A 19,494-nucleotide genomic window follows, 5' to 3' on the forward strand; every position below is an offset into this window, starting at 1 on the left:
AGGTAAGAAATGGCGGTCCTCATCCCGGTAGTGACAGGATTTATAACATTCTCTTGTAACTACTATGAGCAGTATGGTCAGTAACGGGACACAAGCTTTGAGCGGAGGGATGCCTGTCTGCTTCTTTCATTCCCAGGGAGACAATATCAAATATGAAACCCAGTTGGATGACCTGCTGGCCCCTGTGACGGGTCCTGGATCTGGCCAGGAACAGGAGGGTGAGGGTCTTGGTGGGGAACAGATCAGCACCCCATGACCCACACGATTTGCTTCTCTCTGCCTGGTTTCCAACACGTGGAGTCTTCACAGACCCACTCTCACCTGGGCTCCTCACAGAGCCTGGCTCTGCTGGGGATTTCCATCTGGCTGCCAGATGTGCCAGCCACCAGCAGCCACCACAGCAGGGAGCTGTGAGGTGGGAAGACAGCCTCTCCTTCCCGGGAATGATGCCAAGACTTGCTCCATGTTCCCCAAGCATCTCTGGCCAACAGTCCCCTAAGAAGCGCTCAGGCTGTTGCTCAACGTCTGCGGCAGCCATCCTATTTTCAAAGGTGCCAGGCACTCTGCATGCTGTGAAAACTCAGCGTCTGAGCCCAGAGAATCACTACCTCCCTGGGCATGAAAATAGAAGCTGTGCAGAATCCTAGAATGTCAGTGCCGGCACACAGTAGGTGACAGATGGCTGAAGCCTGAATAGATATGGAAGAAGAGGCATGGAGAAGTCAAGTGACGCGTCAGATGTCATAGTTATTGGGACTTCAGCTCAGATGCACTGACCACCCCCGAGTTCTTTCACCACTTGTGCTGCCTGCTAAACTATATGGACACAATCCTCTAGCAGCTGAGCCCAAGGGTAAGCAAGGCTGAACAGATCAGCTCTCCTAACTGGGAGAGGGAAGTTCAGCATACCCTCCCTGGAGCAAGGCAGTGCTCTGTGCACCAACCTGGCCATATGCACACTTGTGCAGGGAGAGGGGCAGCCCGGCTGAATGGGAGCAGGCAGCTCACAGCCCCCTTGGCCTGGGCAACATTGGCCCAAAGAGAGAATGCAGGGGGGGATCTGAAGGGAAGCCTCCACGGACAACAGAGTCATGTGCCCGGGGACAAAGTGGGGACCATAGCCAAATACAGGCCTATTCTGAGAAGGCTAAAAAAGCTAAAGCTCAAAGGAGCAATGGCCATGTGTGTGCTCAGTCACGTCAGTCGTGTCCAAATCTTTGCAGCCCCATGGACTGTAGCCTGCCAGGCTCCTCTGTCCACGGGATTCTCCAGGCAAGATTACTGGAGTGGGTTGCCATTTCCTTCTCCAGGGGATCTCCTCGATCCAGGGATCGAACCTGTGTCTCTTGAGTCTCCTGCATTGAATCTGCAGGCAGATTCTTTACCACTAGCGCCACCACAGCCATCGTCCTGAATGAATGGAGGCCTCCAGGATCAGGTGGGTGGCCAGGTGCTCCGTGTTCATGCGACATCTGTCTACCTCTTATGTCAACAGGAGCCCCTCAAGACTCACAGGGTGAGTAACTAACCCTAGGACAGAGAGCTAGTAGTTACTAAAGCAGGATTCAAAAGGAGTTCTATTTGACTCCAAAACGCAGCTTCCAAAGAGCACAGGTGAGTGGCTTGAGTTGGAGGCCAGGTCCTAGGGATGCTGCCACCCAGAGGGTGTTCTCTGCCTTTCTTTCTGGCAATGCCATGTCACCGTCTAAGCGTTCCCTGTCTTCCAACCCTCTTCAAGACCCTCCTAAGCCCATGGGATTGCACCTGGGTTAAGCTCCCTTTCCTCTGGGCTGCCCGGAGACTGGCTTACGAAATCTGAACCCTCCCTCAGCCTGAGGTAAAATATTCCACATGATTTTTTTTTTCCAGTAGTCCTAACCCAAAGGGACCACGTCCTTGGGCTTCGTTGGAGGACTAAGGGCTCACTTCTCATATGAATTTTGCCAGTGGAAGTGTGCGTCCAGGGCTGAGCGGGGCAGGGAATGGCCTGATCCTCTATCCTGGTACTGCTCCCCTCACCCCCCACTGCCCTTTGCCCGGGGCAGCAACATGCAGAGATTGCCCATCGACCCAACAGCTCAGGGAGCGTGAGCGTGGCTGACACCACAGAACTCTCCTCTAGCTCACATCCACAGCTCCGGGGGCCTGCCTGCTTCTCAGTCCTGCCTCAATCACTCAGATAAAAGGGGCTCCTTCTTGCAGGGAGTGTGGTTGTGATCAGGCACCGGAGGGAAGCCCAAATCTGTCCCTCTCCCCTCCCTCCGATACTACTCCCACCCCCGGTCTCCTACCGGCTCAGTCTCCAGCTGCTCCAGCTCCAGAGAGCTCTTTCCAAAACGTTAAGAATAAACTTGGCAGCTGGTTGTGTCCATCGCCCCAAAGCCAGCAAGCTCGTCTTTCTAAACAGGCTGGCTGAGGGACAGGGGCATTAGAGGGTACCCGGAAGCAGCCCTTCCCTAGCTTGTTTCATTCCTTTTTTTTTTTTTTAATCTATGACTGCTTGCAGGACAAAGAATGCTTTTATTTTCTTAAATGTATTTATTTATGGCTGCACTGGGTCTTCATTGCTTTCTCTAGTTGCGGTGAGTGGGGGCTCCTCTTCTTTGGGGCGTGAGAGCTTCTCATGGCAGTGGCTTCTCTCGTTGCGAAGCACAGGCTCTAGGTTACACAGGCTTCAGTAGTTGCAGCACGCGGACTCAGCAGTCATGGCACACGGGCTCAGCCACTCCGTGGCAAGTGGAATCTTCCCCGACCAGGGACTACACCCATGTCCCCTGCACTGGCCAGCGGACTCCCGTCCACTGCACCATCAGGGAGCTTCTAGTCTCTCCCCACTCAACTTCCCCCGCCTGGGATGTTCCCTTTAATACAGCTCTTTGCTACAAGTGCATCCAAAGTGGCCTTGGGAAACAGAGACCATATTCCAGATTTATCCAGAGTACACTGGCTCAGCAATGGGTGGCAATGGCACCTTGAGGGCAGCTGGGAATGCACACTTCTCTTCTCTGTAACCTGTTTCCTAAATTTATTCTTCTGTGAGTCACTGGAAATGGCTGAAAGAGGTTCCTTGGTTCTAGTTTACTTCCAACCAGGGCTAATGGGAACTGAGGTGTATTCTAACCTAAACTAACCTTGGGTCTAGACAACTGGCTGGTTGTCTGTTGAGTGGGGTCTGGGCAGCTGACTCAGTGGATTTACTTGAGAGAGGCTAGGATCTGGGACCCGGGACCTGGGACCCTTTGCTGCCATGCTTGCACCAGGGCAAATGTCTCCTCAAGCAACAGTAAAAAGAAGCTATTAGGGACTAAAGACAACTGCATGCATGCACAGTTGAGGCAAATTATGAACAACACAATGCAAAAAGATCCAAAACCCAACTGCCACTTCTGAGGTTTCTGGAACAAAAGCAGGGTACCAGGCACAACCCCTGCACACAGCACCAGCAAGGGAGTGGACAAACCACCCAAGCCACCCTACTGGCCTAATCCCTGGACTACCCTACCCTCACCCAATTTAAGGGACCAGCTTGTCCTGCACCCTCGCACCCCCCCCACACACACATTCAGGGACAGAGCAAGAGAAGATGTTACTTGTTCTCACTCCAGCTGCAGCCTGAGGTCAAATAAAGCCTTGCCTGAATTTCTTGTTTGACCTCTTATCAATTTCTAGAGTCTAAGAACTCTGGCCGGTAACATACCCAGCAGAATCAACAGGTTTTAAAAATTGTGTGTTCAAAAAACAGATATGCCTGTATGCAGTTGGTAGGAGTATATATTGCTACAGATTTTGTAGGACCATTTTTTATAACCTCAGCAAATACAAAATATTGACTCTTTGGCAGGGCCTGTTTTGCTTCTAGAACTTATCCTTTAGAAATACACAACAACGGAAAAAGAGAGATGACACTAAAACACTGTTAAACAAGAAAGTAGAATGTAACACCGTATGGATGATGCAATACGCCCAGATCGATTTTTTTGACTTTATGCACACATATGCAACATGTATGTGATATATATATATATATATATATATATATATATATATATATACGAGGAAACATGAGTAGCCTAGGGAAGGGACATGGGGACTTGAATTTTTACTTTATGTGCATCTATAAATTTCTTTAAATTTGTACAATCCTCATGTATTACTTTGACAAATATCCTCAAATACCTTTGATGAATACCCAATTACTGGGCCCATTCTGGAGATTCTGATTCTATAGAACATAAATAAGCATTTTGAAATGGACCACATGTGGTTTTGCTACTTTGCTAAGATTGAGAACCACGGGGTACTCTAGAGGGTTGTGGGCAAGGGTGATAAAATGTGCCTGTGGGTGATACAGAGACAAGAACCAAAAAGAAGAAAAAAGAGACAAACAGGAAAAAGGAGAAGACAGATTCCAGAGCTAAATGCTATTAAAAGTACTCCAAAAGAAATGGAACTTAAAAAAAAAAAAAAAGACTAAGCGACTCCTATCTGAAAATTCTGCCCCAGAGGACGCCCCACAACACTTAGGCAGAGACATAAATATGAAAAAAATTACTGCCTACAGCTGATTTGCTGAAATAGTCTCAAAGTTATCACCTTCATAACTTAGGAGTTTGGAGAAGTAAGACTATCAGAACTCTGGGTTACCTGCTGAAAACAGGCTTGAACAAGGTTTTCAGGGAAGAGATTCCGAATAAGGTCCAAAAAGGCATCTAAGCTGGACACTTCATCATTCTTCTTCCCAGGCCCCAGTTGCTTCTTGAGTTTGGGGTTCCCTGGGTGGATGGCCAGAACAAGGATGACCCCCAACACCGCAGCAATGATGGTCGTGGACATGTAGTAAACCATAGCTCTCGTGCCTAAGCGGCCACTGGCTTTAGCATCCAGGCCTGACAACCCTGGATAGAAAAAGAAATCCAGAAAGATTAGTTCCATTATCTTCCTGTTACTTGCCCCTGTCTGCATACCTATAGCTTCCCCAGGTGCTCAGTGGTAAAGAATCCACCTGCAATGCATGGGACCTGGGTTTGATCCCAAGGTTGGGAAGATCCCCTGGAGGAGAAAATGGCAACCCACTCCAGTATTCTTGCCTGGAGAATCCCCACGGACAGAGGAGCCTGACGGCCTACAGTCCATGGGGTTGCAGAGTTGGACACAACTGAAGCTACTTGGCACACATACTTATAACCAACCCTTGGCTTTGTATTACTCAAATGTATTAATGGTTAATTAAACCTTCTTCAACTGAATATTTGGTCAATGCCACAATTTACGATTCAATTTTCCAAGAATATTTTTGAGATTCTAGAGGGTGGTGCTAGTGGTAAAGAATCTGCCTGCCAATGCAGGAGACGCAAGAGACACAATTCAATCCCTGTGTTGGGAAGATCCCTTGGAGGAAATGGCAACCCACTCCAGAATTTTTGCCTGGAAAATCCCATGGACAGAGGAGCCTGGTGGGCTGCAGTCCATGGGGCTCACAAGAGTCAGACACGACTGAGCGACTGATCACACGCATACAGGGAACTGGGAAGAGTTGGAGAACATCTGGTCCAGGGTTTATAAACTGGTTGGTGACAACATTTTCCTTCAGCCTGTGATAGTGAAAGTTGAATGCTCTATTCAATTTTTGATTCTGAGATTATGTCCTTCCCACTTATTAGGTATTAAGAAATCCTTTCCGTATGAAGTGGTGATGCTGGTACATGTTAGGTTTTTTTGTTTGTTTGTTTGTTTGAAGGTCCTCACTTAGGGAAACAAAAGCTTGGTAGCCCTATGTATTCAAAATCTCTTTTGAATACATTACGGGTCACAAAATTCAAAGTCTGGGAAAGTGGAAGTGGTTCTAGCAGAGCCCAATCACTCCTCCCAAGTGAAACCTGACGGAGACCACGTTTTCTGACCTTGTGTAGGGATGTGAGAACACACGCATAAAACAGCCAGCATGGGTGGAAGCTTCATCTATATCTCAGAAGCTTCTCTGATGGTTAGCAGAAATTCCAAGCAAGTCACAAAAACTCCAGCCTTCACCGGGTTTTTTTCCAGTAGTTTCTTCAGTTTTTCTACTTCCTGGTTTCAGTTTCTGCTTTTACTAGACTGAGACATGCAACTTTTACTGGGGATCAGTCTTTTTTGCCATGGGGGAGGAAGCTATTATTGACATTAACTTTTCTGAATGAAGCTGACCCATATATGACCTATTTGTCCTTACAATCTGAAGTCTAACTCTAGCTCATGGAAATGAAACTTCCTTACCAGGTTGGCTAATGTACAATCTATTAAACAGGCATGGAAAACAAATTTCTCTGGTTTAAAAGGAGCATTTAAAGTGAAATACAGCTTTACTCAGTCTGAGGTTGAATGCTAAGATCTTCCTGACACTGAGTGCCAGCTCTTTCCCTCACTGGATTCATTGGTCAACCAGCTATGAGACTGTAACAGCTGAATCTCTTGGAGTTACCAAAGCTTCACTACATTCATAAGGTAGATGGTCTAGAACAGATTTCTCAAGGTCGCCCAGCCTGTTGGTCCCCCAGATACAAACCAAAACCCAGTTCTTCATCCCTAACCCAGAGCTTAGTCTCTAAAGTTCAACAATTTCAACAATATTTGAGTAATATTTGGTAAGGAGAAAACTACCTGTATAAGCCCAGGGAGGGGGAAAAAAAATCCTTTCAAATGAAACAACTCTTTGAGCCAAAAAACAGGTAGACATGAACTATACGTTAAGGGTATCTTTCTTCTGAAACACTCCAAGAGTTTCATTTCTAGTATTTCATTTATCTTCAATAACCACTTCCTTCTACACTCAATTAAATATTAAAGAAAAAACTTCTTTTTCTATGTGTTATCTTCATTTGTCAGTTTCGGAATAAATACAATTTAGAAAATGAGAAAAGTGTACATTAAAAATTAAAATCTCTAGAGATGATCACTTTTAACATGTGGCTATTTCCTTTTTATCTTTTGTTGCTATACAGACAGATGGACCAACCTATAGATGGCAAACTCTTTTTTTTTTAGGGTTGCTTATTTCAGTTTTAAAGATAGGAAAACCAAGACTCTGAAGTGAAATGACATAGATGATGATCAGATACATTGATTCAACCAAATAGGGATTTTACGGTCAGTCCAAAAGCTGCAGCAGGAGTATGACCCACTTCGACCCAGTGCCAGAGAGGTGGTCTTACCTGTGATTAAACTGGAGATGATGAGAGGGAGAATGAGCATTTTTAACATCCTCATGAGTATATCCCCTGGGAAGGCTATTAACATAACCACATCTGGGTGGATAGGAGATGCCAAGCGAAGAAATCCTCCACATACTGCCCCCAGGATGACACCTATAAGGAAGGAGAAAAAATATGAATCTATTTTTTGCCCTCATCAAATGAATAGCTCTAGGGATATAGTTCAATAACGTTGACTTTTCTTGTACTTCTATTATCAGATGATGACTAACACATGACAAAAATACCATTAGAAAAGTGAAGTTAATTTTGTTGACTTGTGAGAAAATATTTTCTATCTCCAACTCTTCTAAAAGGCCACACTGGACGAGTCAAGAAGAGCCTTCTGAAGGCTTTGTGGGAAATATAACCTGGCAACTTGATCCCAATTTCTTTAGGATATCATCCACTTGCAGAGTCAGAGATTGTCAGTAGAAATAATCCACAATGTCAGATATGCTTCTCTTCCCAGCCTAGGCTGGGTACATGCCATGGTGTCTAATATATTTCTTATCTTTTTAACTGAATATCAGACAAAAGGAACATTTAAGTGACCAAACTGGCACTAGTTTACTTTTTTATACTATTTTCTTTGACTTCCAGTCATTTCCCCATGGCTCATCCTCAAGAAGCTTTGTCTTTGACTTCTATGTTCTGATACATAATCTTGAGGCTTTCTGATCTTCAGAGAGACAAAGGAGGGTATCTAAAAATATAAAATTTAGGAGGAAACAATTCAGGCAGAGATGCTACCAGGAGCCTTTCGCTTTGCATATTCAAGGATTCCGCAACAAAACCTTGGCTCACTCCAAACTGGTGGCTGACATAAGCCACCCTTGTGGAAACCACAAATGGGGTCATAAACATGACTAGAGCTGGGGAGGGAGGCAGGGGGATCCTAGGTATGTGGCTATGGGGTTAACTCCAGGGATGCAAAGAGAGTAAGTAACACGGCTGGAAATCTGATATTTTTTTCTTCCACAAGTGAAGAGCACACTTTTTTAAAACTTAGGATGAATGAAATTTCATCCCTTCTGTGGAGGGTAACCCTTGGAAAACCCTACCACGCCTGTGGTTTTCTTCTATTAAGTGAACTGAGCTGGGGCAAATGTCCACTCCTGACTGTACTCCACTGACATCCAAGAGGACTGACTCAAAGGAGAAGGTATGAAATGATGTGGTTTCAGTACAAGAAACTGCAATTTCCTCCATTTTCAATAAATCCTGGTTGAAAACCCAAGGCCAAGTCTGTATCAATGGTCACACAAAAGGACAACCAGTGCCTGGATGAGACCTGAGGCAGAGGGGCAAGGCTTTTGAGGTGGAGTTGGAGCAGGTCAAAGCTTCAAGACAAGTCTCTTCCACACTGACCTTGTCAGCTACTGTGCTAACTGAATCCAAGTTAATGAGGTGTATGGAGAAGGTGAAACTTTGGAGTCCTGTTTGTGAGGTTTTGGCAACTGTTGCCTTTATCAGGATGCAGGTACTTCTCTAAATGTGGTATACTGACCATCTGCTTTGGAATCACCTAGAAGGTTTAAGGGGCTTCCCCGGTGGCTTAGTGGTAAAGAATCCACCCATGATGCAGGAGATGCAGGAGATGTGGGTTGGATCCCTGGGTGGGGAAGATCCCCTGGAGGAGGGCATGGCAACCCACTCCAGTATTCTTGCCTGGAAAATCCCGTGGACAGAGGAGCCTGGCGAGCTACAGTCCATAGGATGACAAAGGGCTGGACACGACTGAAGCGACTGAGTGCACACACACACACACACACACACACATGCACAGAAGGTTTAAGATGCAGATTCCAAGTCTCAAGCAAATGGCCCACAGCACAGTCTCTATGAGCAGGACCCAGAAATCTGTATGCTCATATATTCACAAAAACTGTTCATGCTCACTGGAATCTGAGATCCACTAGGACCCCAAGGAGGAAAACATGGCTGGGGCGGGTGAAAGGGAAAACAGTCTCACTGAGGCGTCTGTGCCAGGGCAAAGGTGGGGTTAGGTGGCACGTGTGGCTTGCTTTTTGGGTTAGAGTGCCCGCTGCCAGAACCAGCTTCCACACAGAGCCAGGAGAGACCAGGGCAGAGGGGCAGGTGGGGCCGCCTGTCTCCTACCGAACACGGTCAGGGTGAGCAGGAGATTCTTCCCCAGCTTGTCGCACAAGCGCAGCCCCAGATGCCGTGGCTTCGGCTCCTCTGCGCTCAGATGGCTGTCGTGCATCCGTACTTCCACCTGCTTGGGCATGTTGTTGGCACTGAAACAGAAGTGAAGGCAGTGGTTAGAATCTGCTGGGCACTGCCCCTCTGCAGTTTGAGGGGCTCAGGATGTAGGAGGCAAAACAACCTCCCCGGGCACAGCTGGGACTCTGGAATCACTGGCAGGGAAGTAAAAGTCAAAGAAACTCAGGGTGCCCTGAATGATAGTTCACCTGTAAGCAGGACACCAGAACACACCAAATGCCAACGAGCTAAGTGTTTTTATCCCTATTATCTTGAATCATTGCAGGAAAGGCATCGCACAGGCAATGGAAGGTTCTTCCAAGAGTCCCATGGTAACTCTCCAAGGCAAGTGTCCCTGCCCCATTTTACAGAAAGTAATTTGCCCAGATATGTCTGGCTCCAAAATCTGAGCCCTTTCATTCTTGTATCAAGAGCAAAAAGATGACTTTTTAATAATCTAAGGTCAGGAAAGTAACAGCCTGAGTCACTGCTAAATTAAATGCCTCTGAGTTCCAGCATTCCCCAACCTGGACACGGAAAACTTAGACATGCTAGTAGTCCAAGTTCTACCTCTCTTTTGGAAAAGATGATTTTTCTAGCTTAAAAAAAATTGATTCCATTGTGGTTTTTAAAAGGTCACTTGCATTATCGGGACTCCTCTGAGCTGCCCAAGAGTCATGTTCCTCAGTGTCAAGGGGGCATCTCTCTAAGCAGCCTGTGATCACATCCAACTGCAGATGCACCCCAGTCCTCTTCCAGAAAAACCCCATGTGAACCCAAGCTCTGCTAAGTCAGCCATCAGAGACCCTGCCAGGACAATGAGTAGACTGTCTCTTTTTTTCCAGCTATGTCACTTCCTGGGCCAATAAGATTTCAAGTTTAAGCTTGAGGACCAACACAGGGAGGCCAATTATTTTTATTTTGACATCTTAGGACATTTCTGTTAGCTGTAATTTACAACTACCATCATGTGACAAACCAAAAAAAGGTCTTTAACACCTTGAAAGACAAGTCACAGTCTCTGAATAAACAACTATTTCCAGGTGGTGCTAGTGGCAAAGAACCTGCCTGCTGATGCAGGTAGACCCTAAGAGATGCCGGTTCAATCCTTGGGTTGGGAAGATCCTCTGGAGGAGGGCATGGCAACCCAATCCAGTATTCTTGCCTGGAGAATCCCATGGTCAGAGGAGCCTGGTGGCCTGTGGTCCACAGGGGGTTGCAAAGAGCTGGACATGACTGATTCAGCTTAGCACATATGCCTTTCTTCAAGACAGACAGGTGTCAGCCTTACCCAGATAGTCCCACCACAGACTGGAGAGACATTCCTTTGGAGCCAACACCAACCTGTAGACCGGTGGTTTGAAATCACTGGTTATACTGGAAATAGTGTGGATTTTGGAATCAGAGAGCCTGGGTTCAAATCATGACTCTATCACTTGCTAGCTGTGTGGTTTACAGAAAGAAGGGCTCAGGACTTCCCTGGTGGCCCAGTGATTAATAATCTGCCTTCCAGTGCAGGGAGAATGGGTTTGATCCCTGGTTGGGGAACTAAGATCCCACGTGCTATGAGGCAACTAAGTCCACATACCAAAACTACTGAGCCCAGGGTCTCAACTAGAGAGCCTGTGTGCTGCAAACTACAGAGCCCAGGCTCTCTGGAGCCCGCAGACCACAACTGGAGAGAAGCCTGTGTGGCTGCAAGGAAGAGTCCTCGTGCCATAACTAACACCTGACATATCCATAAATAAATAAATATTTTCTAAAAAAAAGAAAAGAAAAAGGAAAGAAATGCTTGAGGCCTACCTTGTGGAAGTTAAACATGATGATGTATGTTAGGCAGCCAGCACACATGGTTCCTTTCTCCAGGGAATATTCATGACAAGTGTGACATTTAACTTAGGGGACCCATCCAGTTGCACCACCATTCAAGACACCATTAGGGACATATAGCTATATAGTTTCCATAGGGTAGTGGTTATCACGTTTGCCTAACTCTTGAAAAGTCCCCGGGTCAAAATTGGGCGGAAACAATCTTTGGAGAAGGAAATGGCAACCCACTCCAGTACTCTTGCCTGGAAAATCCCATGGAGGGAGGAGCCTGGTAGGCTACAGTCCATGGGGTCGCAAAGAGCTGGACACGACTGAGTGACTTCTCTTTCTTTCTTTCAAGACACCAAGCTTAGCTTCTGGACTCTCAGAGTCAATACCAGGGACCCAATACAATGACTTACTTTTTCTTAACAAGCTGCTTAATGTACTTGCTTCTAAAATATTTTAAAATTAGGAATAACGTAGCAAGGTCTGGTAGAACACTCAAATGAAAACATTAGTCAAAATAAAAGCATCTTAGTCTTCCTACAGTGGCCTAATTTTTTCCTCATCTAGTTAGTTTGGGGGCACCCCTCGACTATCTGGCATGTGTGTATATTAATGATCATTCAGGTAGTCTAAAGAAAACAGGACAGGAAGTTCACTGCAAGCAGACAAGGGCTGTCTGACCAGCAAGCAGTAAAGACCATTTCCTCCCATCACCAAATAAAACAGATGGAAAAGTTCTTTTTACAGCACAGCAGGGAAAATGATCAAAACGATCTTTTTAACATGGATGGACCATATTTCCATGCTTGCATTAGGATCTTTTTATATTTTTAAACACTTCTCCAGCCAATAATCTGAAGCTGTAAACCAGGAAATTGCCAATAAAGAATGGCGGCCATACGTGATCTGAAATGGTGAATGCATTCGTTAGCCAGCCCTTGGCAAAATACTCTACTAGCGCCTCAAGATCATAATCCCTGCCTTCTGTTTCATTCAAAGCCCTCCTGCCACTGACGTTAGAATCATGGTTGGTATTTCAGTGAGACTATCAAGTACTTAAACCAGACATTCTGGCAAGATCCATACAACGTCATGAAAGCGTCAGGCATCAAGACAGTCATGACCAAGTAAAAACACACAAATATTAGGTTAACGTCCACACCCCATCAAGCAGTGTAGTTGGATGCCTGTTGGCCACCCTTCTGAGTCGCACAAAATCTCTGTTTGTTTAACAATTTGTCTTTTAAGCCATGGCAAAACATCCCTGAAGCCCAGAATCAAAACAGCCACATCAAAGTGGCATCAAAATCTCATGAACCCACAAGTATTTATTGAGAGGATGCTTGTGACTTGCCCTCTTGGAATTAAACACATGCTCCAGGCTCAGAGGAGCTTCTAACATCTGCATGTAGAAAATCATTGTTAAAATGCATCAGGGCCTCGGCTTGCCTCTGGGGATACAGGGAGTCCCCTAAGAACTCTTTGTAAAAATCCTTGACAAGTCTAAGTGACCCCTACACCCCCTCAGAACACAAAGAGAGCTTGAAATGGAGAATATTACAGAACATAACATTAAACAATATGGTACAGCACAATACAGAACTGCTTCTAAGCCTTATATATCCTCAGAAGAAGAGATATATTGCTTTGTTTTTATTTTGTATTTACCATTTCTAATCATCTTTAGGGTTGGATAGCATCACCGATTCAATGGACATGAACTTGAGCAAACTCAGGGAAATAGTAAGGGACAGGAAGGCCTGGCATACTCCAGTCCATGGGGTAGCAAAGAGTAGGACACGACTTAGCAGTTGAACAACAGCAATCATTTTTATTCCTTCCTATAGTTGTAAGGTTTTTTTCCTTCTAGTTTTACTGAGATATAAATGACACACAGCACTGTATAAGTTTAAGGTAAGCAGCATAATGATTTGATTTATATACAACGTGAAATGATTATCACAGTAAGTTTAGGAAACATCCATCATCTCATATATGTACCAAAATTAAAGAAATAGAAAACAAATTTTTCCTTGTGATGAGAAACTTTAGGATTTACTCTCAACAACTTTCATACATAACATACAGCAGTGTTGTTATATTTATCATGGCTTTCATTACATCCCTGGAACAGATACATTTTTTCAGATGATTTTACACACATCCACAGCTATGCGGATGCTGGTTACTGAAGGCACCTAGTAACAGCAGTGATAACAAGGATACCTGGTATTTACTGAGGACTCTGTGTGTCAGACACGACAGTCAGTAATGAGTAAGGTATAATCCTTGCCCTTAAGGAGCTCGTATGCAGAACACAACGCGCATGGTCTGGTACTTGTCTCCTTGCACACGAGCCATGATAAGATCCTGTACAGGATGCTATGGGACCTGGTAAGCATAGTGCCTAACCTAGCTTTGGGGAAGAAGAAGAGAGTTCAAGAAAGGTTCCCAGGAGGGACTGATACCAGAGCTGGATCTTAAAGGATGGATTTAATTTAAACATCTACATCCTCCACCACTCTTCGAACCCTGAGAGCAGGACTGTGTTCTTTAACACCTGGCCCCGAGCACTTGATAAATGTTTGGTCAAAGAAACTATGAAGCAGAAAGCAGCTATACAGGGTACTGTGCTTCCTCCTGGGAACAAGGTCCTCTACAGTAGCTGGCAGCATACCACCTAGCAACCCTCTCACCATTCTGCATTTATTCCACAAGTTCCTATTGGGCATATATTACAGGCCCCGTGCTGTTACAGGTGCTAAAATAACACAATAGACAAAAGAGACAAAGCTCTTGCTCTCGCAGGATATACATTTTAGTGGGAGAACAAATAAATGAATAAATATATTTCAAGTGGAGATACTATGCCAGGAAGAGGGTGACATGCAGAAAGAAGACAGAGTTATTTTGCATCAGCTGGTCAGAAAAGGAGAGCTTTTGTGATAAGGGGCATTTGACCAGAAACCTGGAGGAATGAGGGGTCTCCTAAATTAAGAATGCAATTTGTCCAGAGCTTAGCAAAATAAATGAAATATACACAATTTAGGAATGTATTTGTCCAAACTAGCGCCTGAAGTTCCCACCAGATGCCAATCCTGATGTCCACATGTTGATTTTTAGCACAGGCACAGGTTCAAACGAAAGTCAAGGCAGTAATGCTGCGTCCCATTATCATCATGAATATGGTGGATTTCAATGACTGTCTCAGCTTCAGGAGAAATGAATTCCAGAGAAATGTGAGTTGGACCCAGGAGGAAGGCCTGAGGTCACAGCAGCCTGCAGATTTGCTACCCTGGCAATGAACAGGAAGGCCAAGGCCTGATCTGGGTAAGTCCGTTGGATAGACACAGTAAGTTAATCCAAGTGTGCACACTTATCCTTATATTAACACTCCATTCCTACAACTTGTGGCTATGCAGAGGGAACCAAGCAATAAGGACTCTGAAAGCCCAAGTGTGATGGCTTGGTTCTACCAAATCCATCAAGCCTGATGCTCTCCCCAAACTGTCATCACCTCTATTTCTACTTGAGTACCTTCTGGATGGAAGATTTAGCAATGCAATTCCTTAACAGAGTACTGGAATGTTCCATAAGCCAGTTCCACCAGATCTCTCTCCACTGCCCAACAAATTAAGGCCATGTGGTGAGAAAGCTTCTTGGATAATGGAGACTTGAACAATGCGCCTACAACTTCCTTCTGCCTTAGCTCCTCCAGTGAACTATTTAAACAGCTGTTAATTTTGCAGTCAGTTACTGGCCTGTTCTTTCTCGTGCAAATCCACGTGAGTTCTGTTTCAAAGGCAAGCTCAGCTTAACGTGCAGAACATCTTCTGTGAATCCAAAGGGAGCATGTAATGGTGCTGGTACTAAGTTTTAAACAGTTCTCAGAACCTGTTTTTCATTTGTGTTTGTTTTCCCTTGCTCTGCCAAGAGCCTCTAACGATAGGCTCATTAGATGTGGTGTTGGATACAGATTTCCTGCCTGCACACTTCTGTGTCAACTTAACTGGCGCTGAATTCTCTTTTTCCTCCTACGCTGGTTCAGTGAGGTGACAACAGAATGTTCCCCAAGGAACCTAAAAGCAACTGGTGTGTTTTTATCTGGAACATGTGAGATCTGCCATGAACATCACCCCTCCCACCCTCTGCTGCCCAAACCAAAGACCTCAGAGGCACAGAAAAGACAGTGTCCAGAAACTGCCCTAATGGGAGACACTAGGTTAGACCCTCAAGAACAGAAATAGTGTTTGTTGAAGGGGCTTTCCCCCAAGGTGGCCAAGGTCTTTGGAGAAGAATGCCGGAAATACCAGTGCTGTCATCTCTGAACACCACAAAACGGTGGTTACAGTTGTGATTGTCCCATATCTGGGAATTCCCTGGCTCCCTAAAAAACACCACCCCTGTAGGGAAAGGTACTGGAACTCTAAAACAGTTGGGAATTTCCAAGAAACACTCCCTTCGCCCATTCTAGATCCTGTAAGACCGAGTTTAACCACGTCAAGGATGCTCAATAACCAAGAAGTCAGAATCTCTCTGACAGATGCTGTGTCCTCATTGATCCTGAGAATAAATGAAACCTAGAGGTTCACAGTCTCCAAATCTCCTTCAGTCCCTTCTGTTCACTGTGTCCATTTCCTAGATTACATACTTGCTGGAAAAGCCCTGCCAGTGAACACCAGACTTCACAAATGATACATCTTAAGCTTCTTCTGGACTATCGGAGGGTCTGGCTAAGGAGCACAGTTTCCAATTATCCCAAATCATGATGGGATTGGACCTAGTAGACAATGTGAGATGGGACGTCAGGAGGTCTGGGTTCTAACTCCAGGGTACTACTAACTGGCGGTATCAGAAATAGTATCAGACGGATGTAAATTTACTTGACCATAATCAGCAGACAGAAGAGTAAAGCACTATGAAATGATAAAAACACACTCTTAAAATGAAATACCAGTGGGGTTTAGGTATCAATTTTGGCAGATTTTTATATTTTAGGTCCCAGGCTCTTAATTTGTAAAGTAAGAGGGTTGTATTAGAAATTCTTTATTGTTCTAAAATTCTGTGATTCTCTAATTCTCCTGGGGTGCAAGGTGGTAATTAATAGCCTTCAGTTCCAGACAGGCAGCCTCCATTCTATTCTATTCAGGACTGAATGAGCTTAGACTTTATGGGTGACTTACAGAAAAGAGACAAACCAGTGATAACAACAACCATTGCTTAATGTCTTTACCTCCATTTTCTCCTTTCCTATCTCTGCTACATAAGCATGTTTTTCTATAGCTACTAACATTGAGTTTAGGGTCAAATTCAGTGTATAATTCAGACACAGGAATCATCTTAATACCCTCTCATATCTGACCTATTCTTAGTCTATACTTCTAAAAGGGGCAGATCAATGTTGTGGGAATATAGTCCATCAGGTGAACTCGCATTTGACCAGCCAATTGCCAAATTCACCACTGAATCACTGAAAGGTCACCTATCTCATTCATAGTCAAATCCTGTGGATTTGGACACGAGGCACTCACAAAAACATTCAAGATAAAAAAATGAATTTTTTTTTTTTTTTTTATCACTTTCCAGGCCAAGGAGCACAAACTGGCTAATGACATAAATGGCAAATAGAGTCAGTTGGGACTTCAGGTGTTCTCACACAGGAAGTAGTAGGAGATATATATATACACAATAGAATATTCAGTTCAGTTCAGTCGCTCAGTCATGTTCAACTCTTTGAGACCCCATGAATTGCAGCACGCCAGGCCTCCCTGTCCATCACCAACTCCCAGAGTTTACCCAAACCCATGTCCATTGAGTCGGTGATGCCATCCAGCCATCTCATCCTCTGTCGTCCCCTTCTCCTCCTGCCCCCAATCCTTCCCAGCATTAGGGTCTTTTCCAATGACTCAACTCTTCGCATGAGGTGGCCAAAGTATTGGAGTTTCAGCTTCAACATCAGTTCTTCCAATGAACACCCAGGACTGATCTCCTTTAGGATGGGCTGGTTGGATCTTCTTGCAGTCCAAGGGACTCTCAAGAGTCTTCTCCAACACCACAGTTCAAAAGCATCAATTCTGTGGCGCTCAGCTTTCTTCACCGTCCAACTCTCACATCCATACATGACCACTGGAAAAACCATAGCCTTGACTAGACGGACCTTTGTTGGCAAAGTATTGTCTCTGCTTTTAAATATGCTATCCAGGTTGGTCATAACCTTCCTTCCAAGGAGTAAGCGTCTTTTAATTTCATGGCTGCAATCACCATCAGCAGTGATTTTGGAGCCCAAAAAAATAAAGTCTGACACTGTTTCCACTGTTTCCCCATCTATTTCCCATGAAGTGATGGGACCAGATGCCATGATCTTAGTTTTCTGAACGTTGAGCTTTAAGCCAACTTTTTCACTCTCTTCTTTCACTTTCAAGAGGCTCTTTAGTTCTTCTTCACTACTCAGCCATAAAAAGGAACTAATTTGAGTTAGTTATAGTGACGTGGATGAATCTAGAGGCTGTTATACACAATGAAATAAGGCAGCAAGAGAAAAACAAATATTGTATATTAATGCATATATATAGAATCTAGAAAAATGGTACAGATGAACCTATTTGCAAGGCAGGAATAGAGACGCAGACGTAGAGAATGGACTTGAGGACACAGTGAGGGGAAGGGGAGAGTGGGATTAATTGAGAGAATAGCAGAGGCAACCCACTCCAGTATTCTTGCCTGGAGAATCACCATGGACAGAGGAGCCTGGTGGGCTACAGTCCATGGGGTTGCAAAGATTCAGACATGACTGAGCAACTAAGCATACACACACATAAATTTATATTTATACACACACACACACACACACATACATACACACTACCACATGTAAAATATATAACTAATGGGAAGCAGCTGTATAGAACAGGGAATTCAGCTTGGTGGTCTGTAATGACCTAGAGGGCTAGGATGGGTAGGGGATGGGTGGCAGAGAGGCTCAAGAGGGAGTGGATATATGTATACCTACAGCTGATTCACTTTGTTATACAGCAGAAACCAGCAACACTGTAAAGCACTTATTCTCCAATAAAAAATAAACTAAACAATTTTTTTAATTAAAAAAAAAGAAGTACTAGGAGGAAAAACCATGAAGGAATAAATAAAATGACACTCATTCTGCTGAGAACCAAAAGTAAAAACCACAAGCTCTGATTAGCAGCTGACAGAAGGGACCTTGGCAGAATGCAACTACATAATTACATGATCATCGGATTCTTGGTTAAAATCTACCTTTTCCAGTTATGGCTGGGACAAGGTATTCATTTCATCTCTAGAACAATAACGTTCAACTCACTGGGTCATTATAGAACCTTCAGTCAGATTTTTTGTTGTTATTCAGTTGCTAAGTCCTGTCTGACTCTTTGCGACCCCATGGACTGCAGCACACCAGGCTTCTCTCTCCTCCACTATCTTCCAGAGTTTGCTCAAACTCATGTCCATTGAATCGGTAATGCCATCCAACCATCTCATCGTCTGTTGTCCCCTTCTTATCCTGCCCTCAATGTTTCCCAGCATCAGGGTCTTTTCCAATGAGCCAGCTCTTTGCATCAGGTGGCCAAAGTATTGGAGCTTCAGCTTCAGCATTAGTCCTTCCAGTGAGTATTCAGGGTTGATTTCCTTTAGGATTGACTGGTTTGATCTCCTTGCTGTCCAAGGGACTCCCAAGAATCTTCTCCAACACCACAGTTTGAAAGCATCAATTCTTTGGCACTCAGCCTTCTTTATGATCCAACTCTCACATCTGTACATGACTACTGAAAAAACCATGGCTTTGACTATATGGACCTTGTTGGCAAAGTGATGTCTCTGCTTTTTAATAGATTGTCCAGGTTTGTCATAGCTTTTCTTGCAAGGAGCAAGCATCTTTTAATTTCATGACAGCAGTCACTGTCCACTGTGATTTTGGAGCCGAAAAAAATAGATAGTACTTACGAAAGCATCAACAGTATTTAACGTAAAATTAACATTCAATTTTAGCTTCCTTTCCTTGTCTTAAATGCCTAAAATGGTACAAAATGACCACTCAGATAGCTTAGCTATCAGTGAGTTTTAGTAAGTCACTTTAGCAACAAATGGTATTTGTGCTTTTTACAAAAAGAAAAGTACCAGAAGGAGGCCCAAGTGGGTGGGAGCCTGGGAAGTTCCCAGGGCTGTAAGCTCCACACTGTGAATTGGCCTGGAC

General features: G+C 44.5%; 1 protein-coding gene across 3 annotated transcripts in view; it reads right to left on the reverse strand.

Annotated features, from left to right (window-relative positions):
• Positions 1-19,494, reverse strand: part of SLC1A2 (solute carrier family 1 member 2) — a 150,164-nt gene that overhangs the window by 43,879 nt on the left and 86,791 nt on the right. For all 3 annotated transcript variants that reach the window (XR_014069583.1, XM_081544845.1, XM_081544846.1), the window contains exons 2-4: positions 9,348-9,487; positions 7,188-7,340; positions 4,645-4,895 (exon numbers count right to left, since the gene is read on the reverse strand). Coding sequence is in view for 2 of the 3 variants with exons in the window: in XM_081544845.1 (XP_081400971.1) it covers positions 4,645-4,895; positions 7,188-7,340; positions 9,348-9,487 (544 nt within the window). In the remaining variant the exon portion in view is untranslated. The remainder of the gene's footprint in view (positions 1-4,644; positions 4,896-7,187; positions 7,341-9,347; positions 9,488-19,494) is intronic.

Source organism: Giraffa tippelskirchi, chromosome 11, assembly GCF_054371585.1.
Source record: "Giraffa tippelskirchi isolate mGirTip1 chromosome 11, T2T-mGirTip1v1.2.pri, whole genome shotgun sequence".
Classification (NCBI taxonomy): Eukaryota; Metazoa; Chordata; class Mammalia; order Artiodactyla; family Giraffidae; genus Giraffa; species Giraffa tippelskirchi.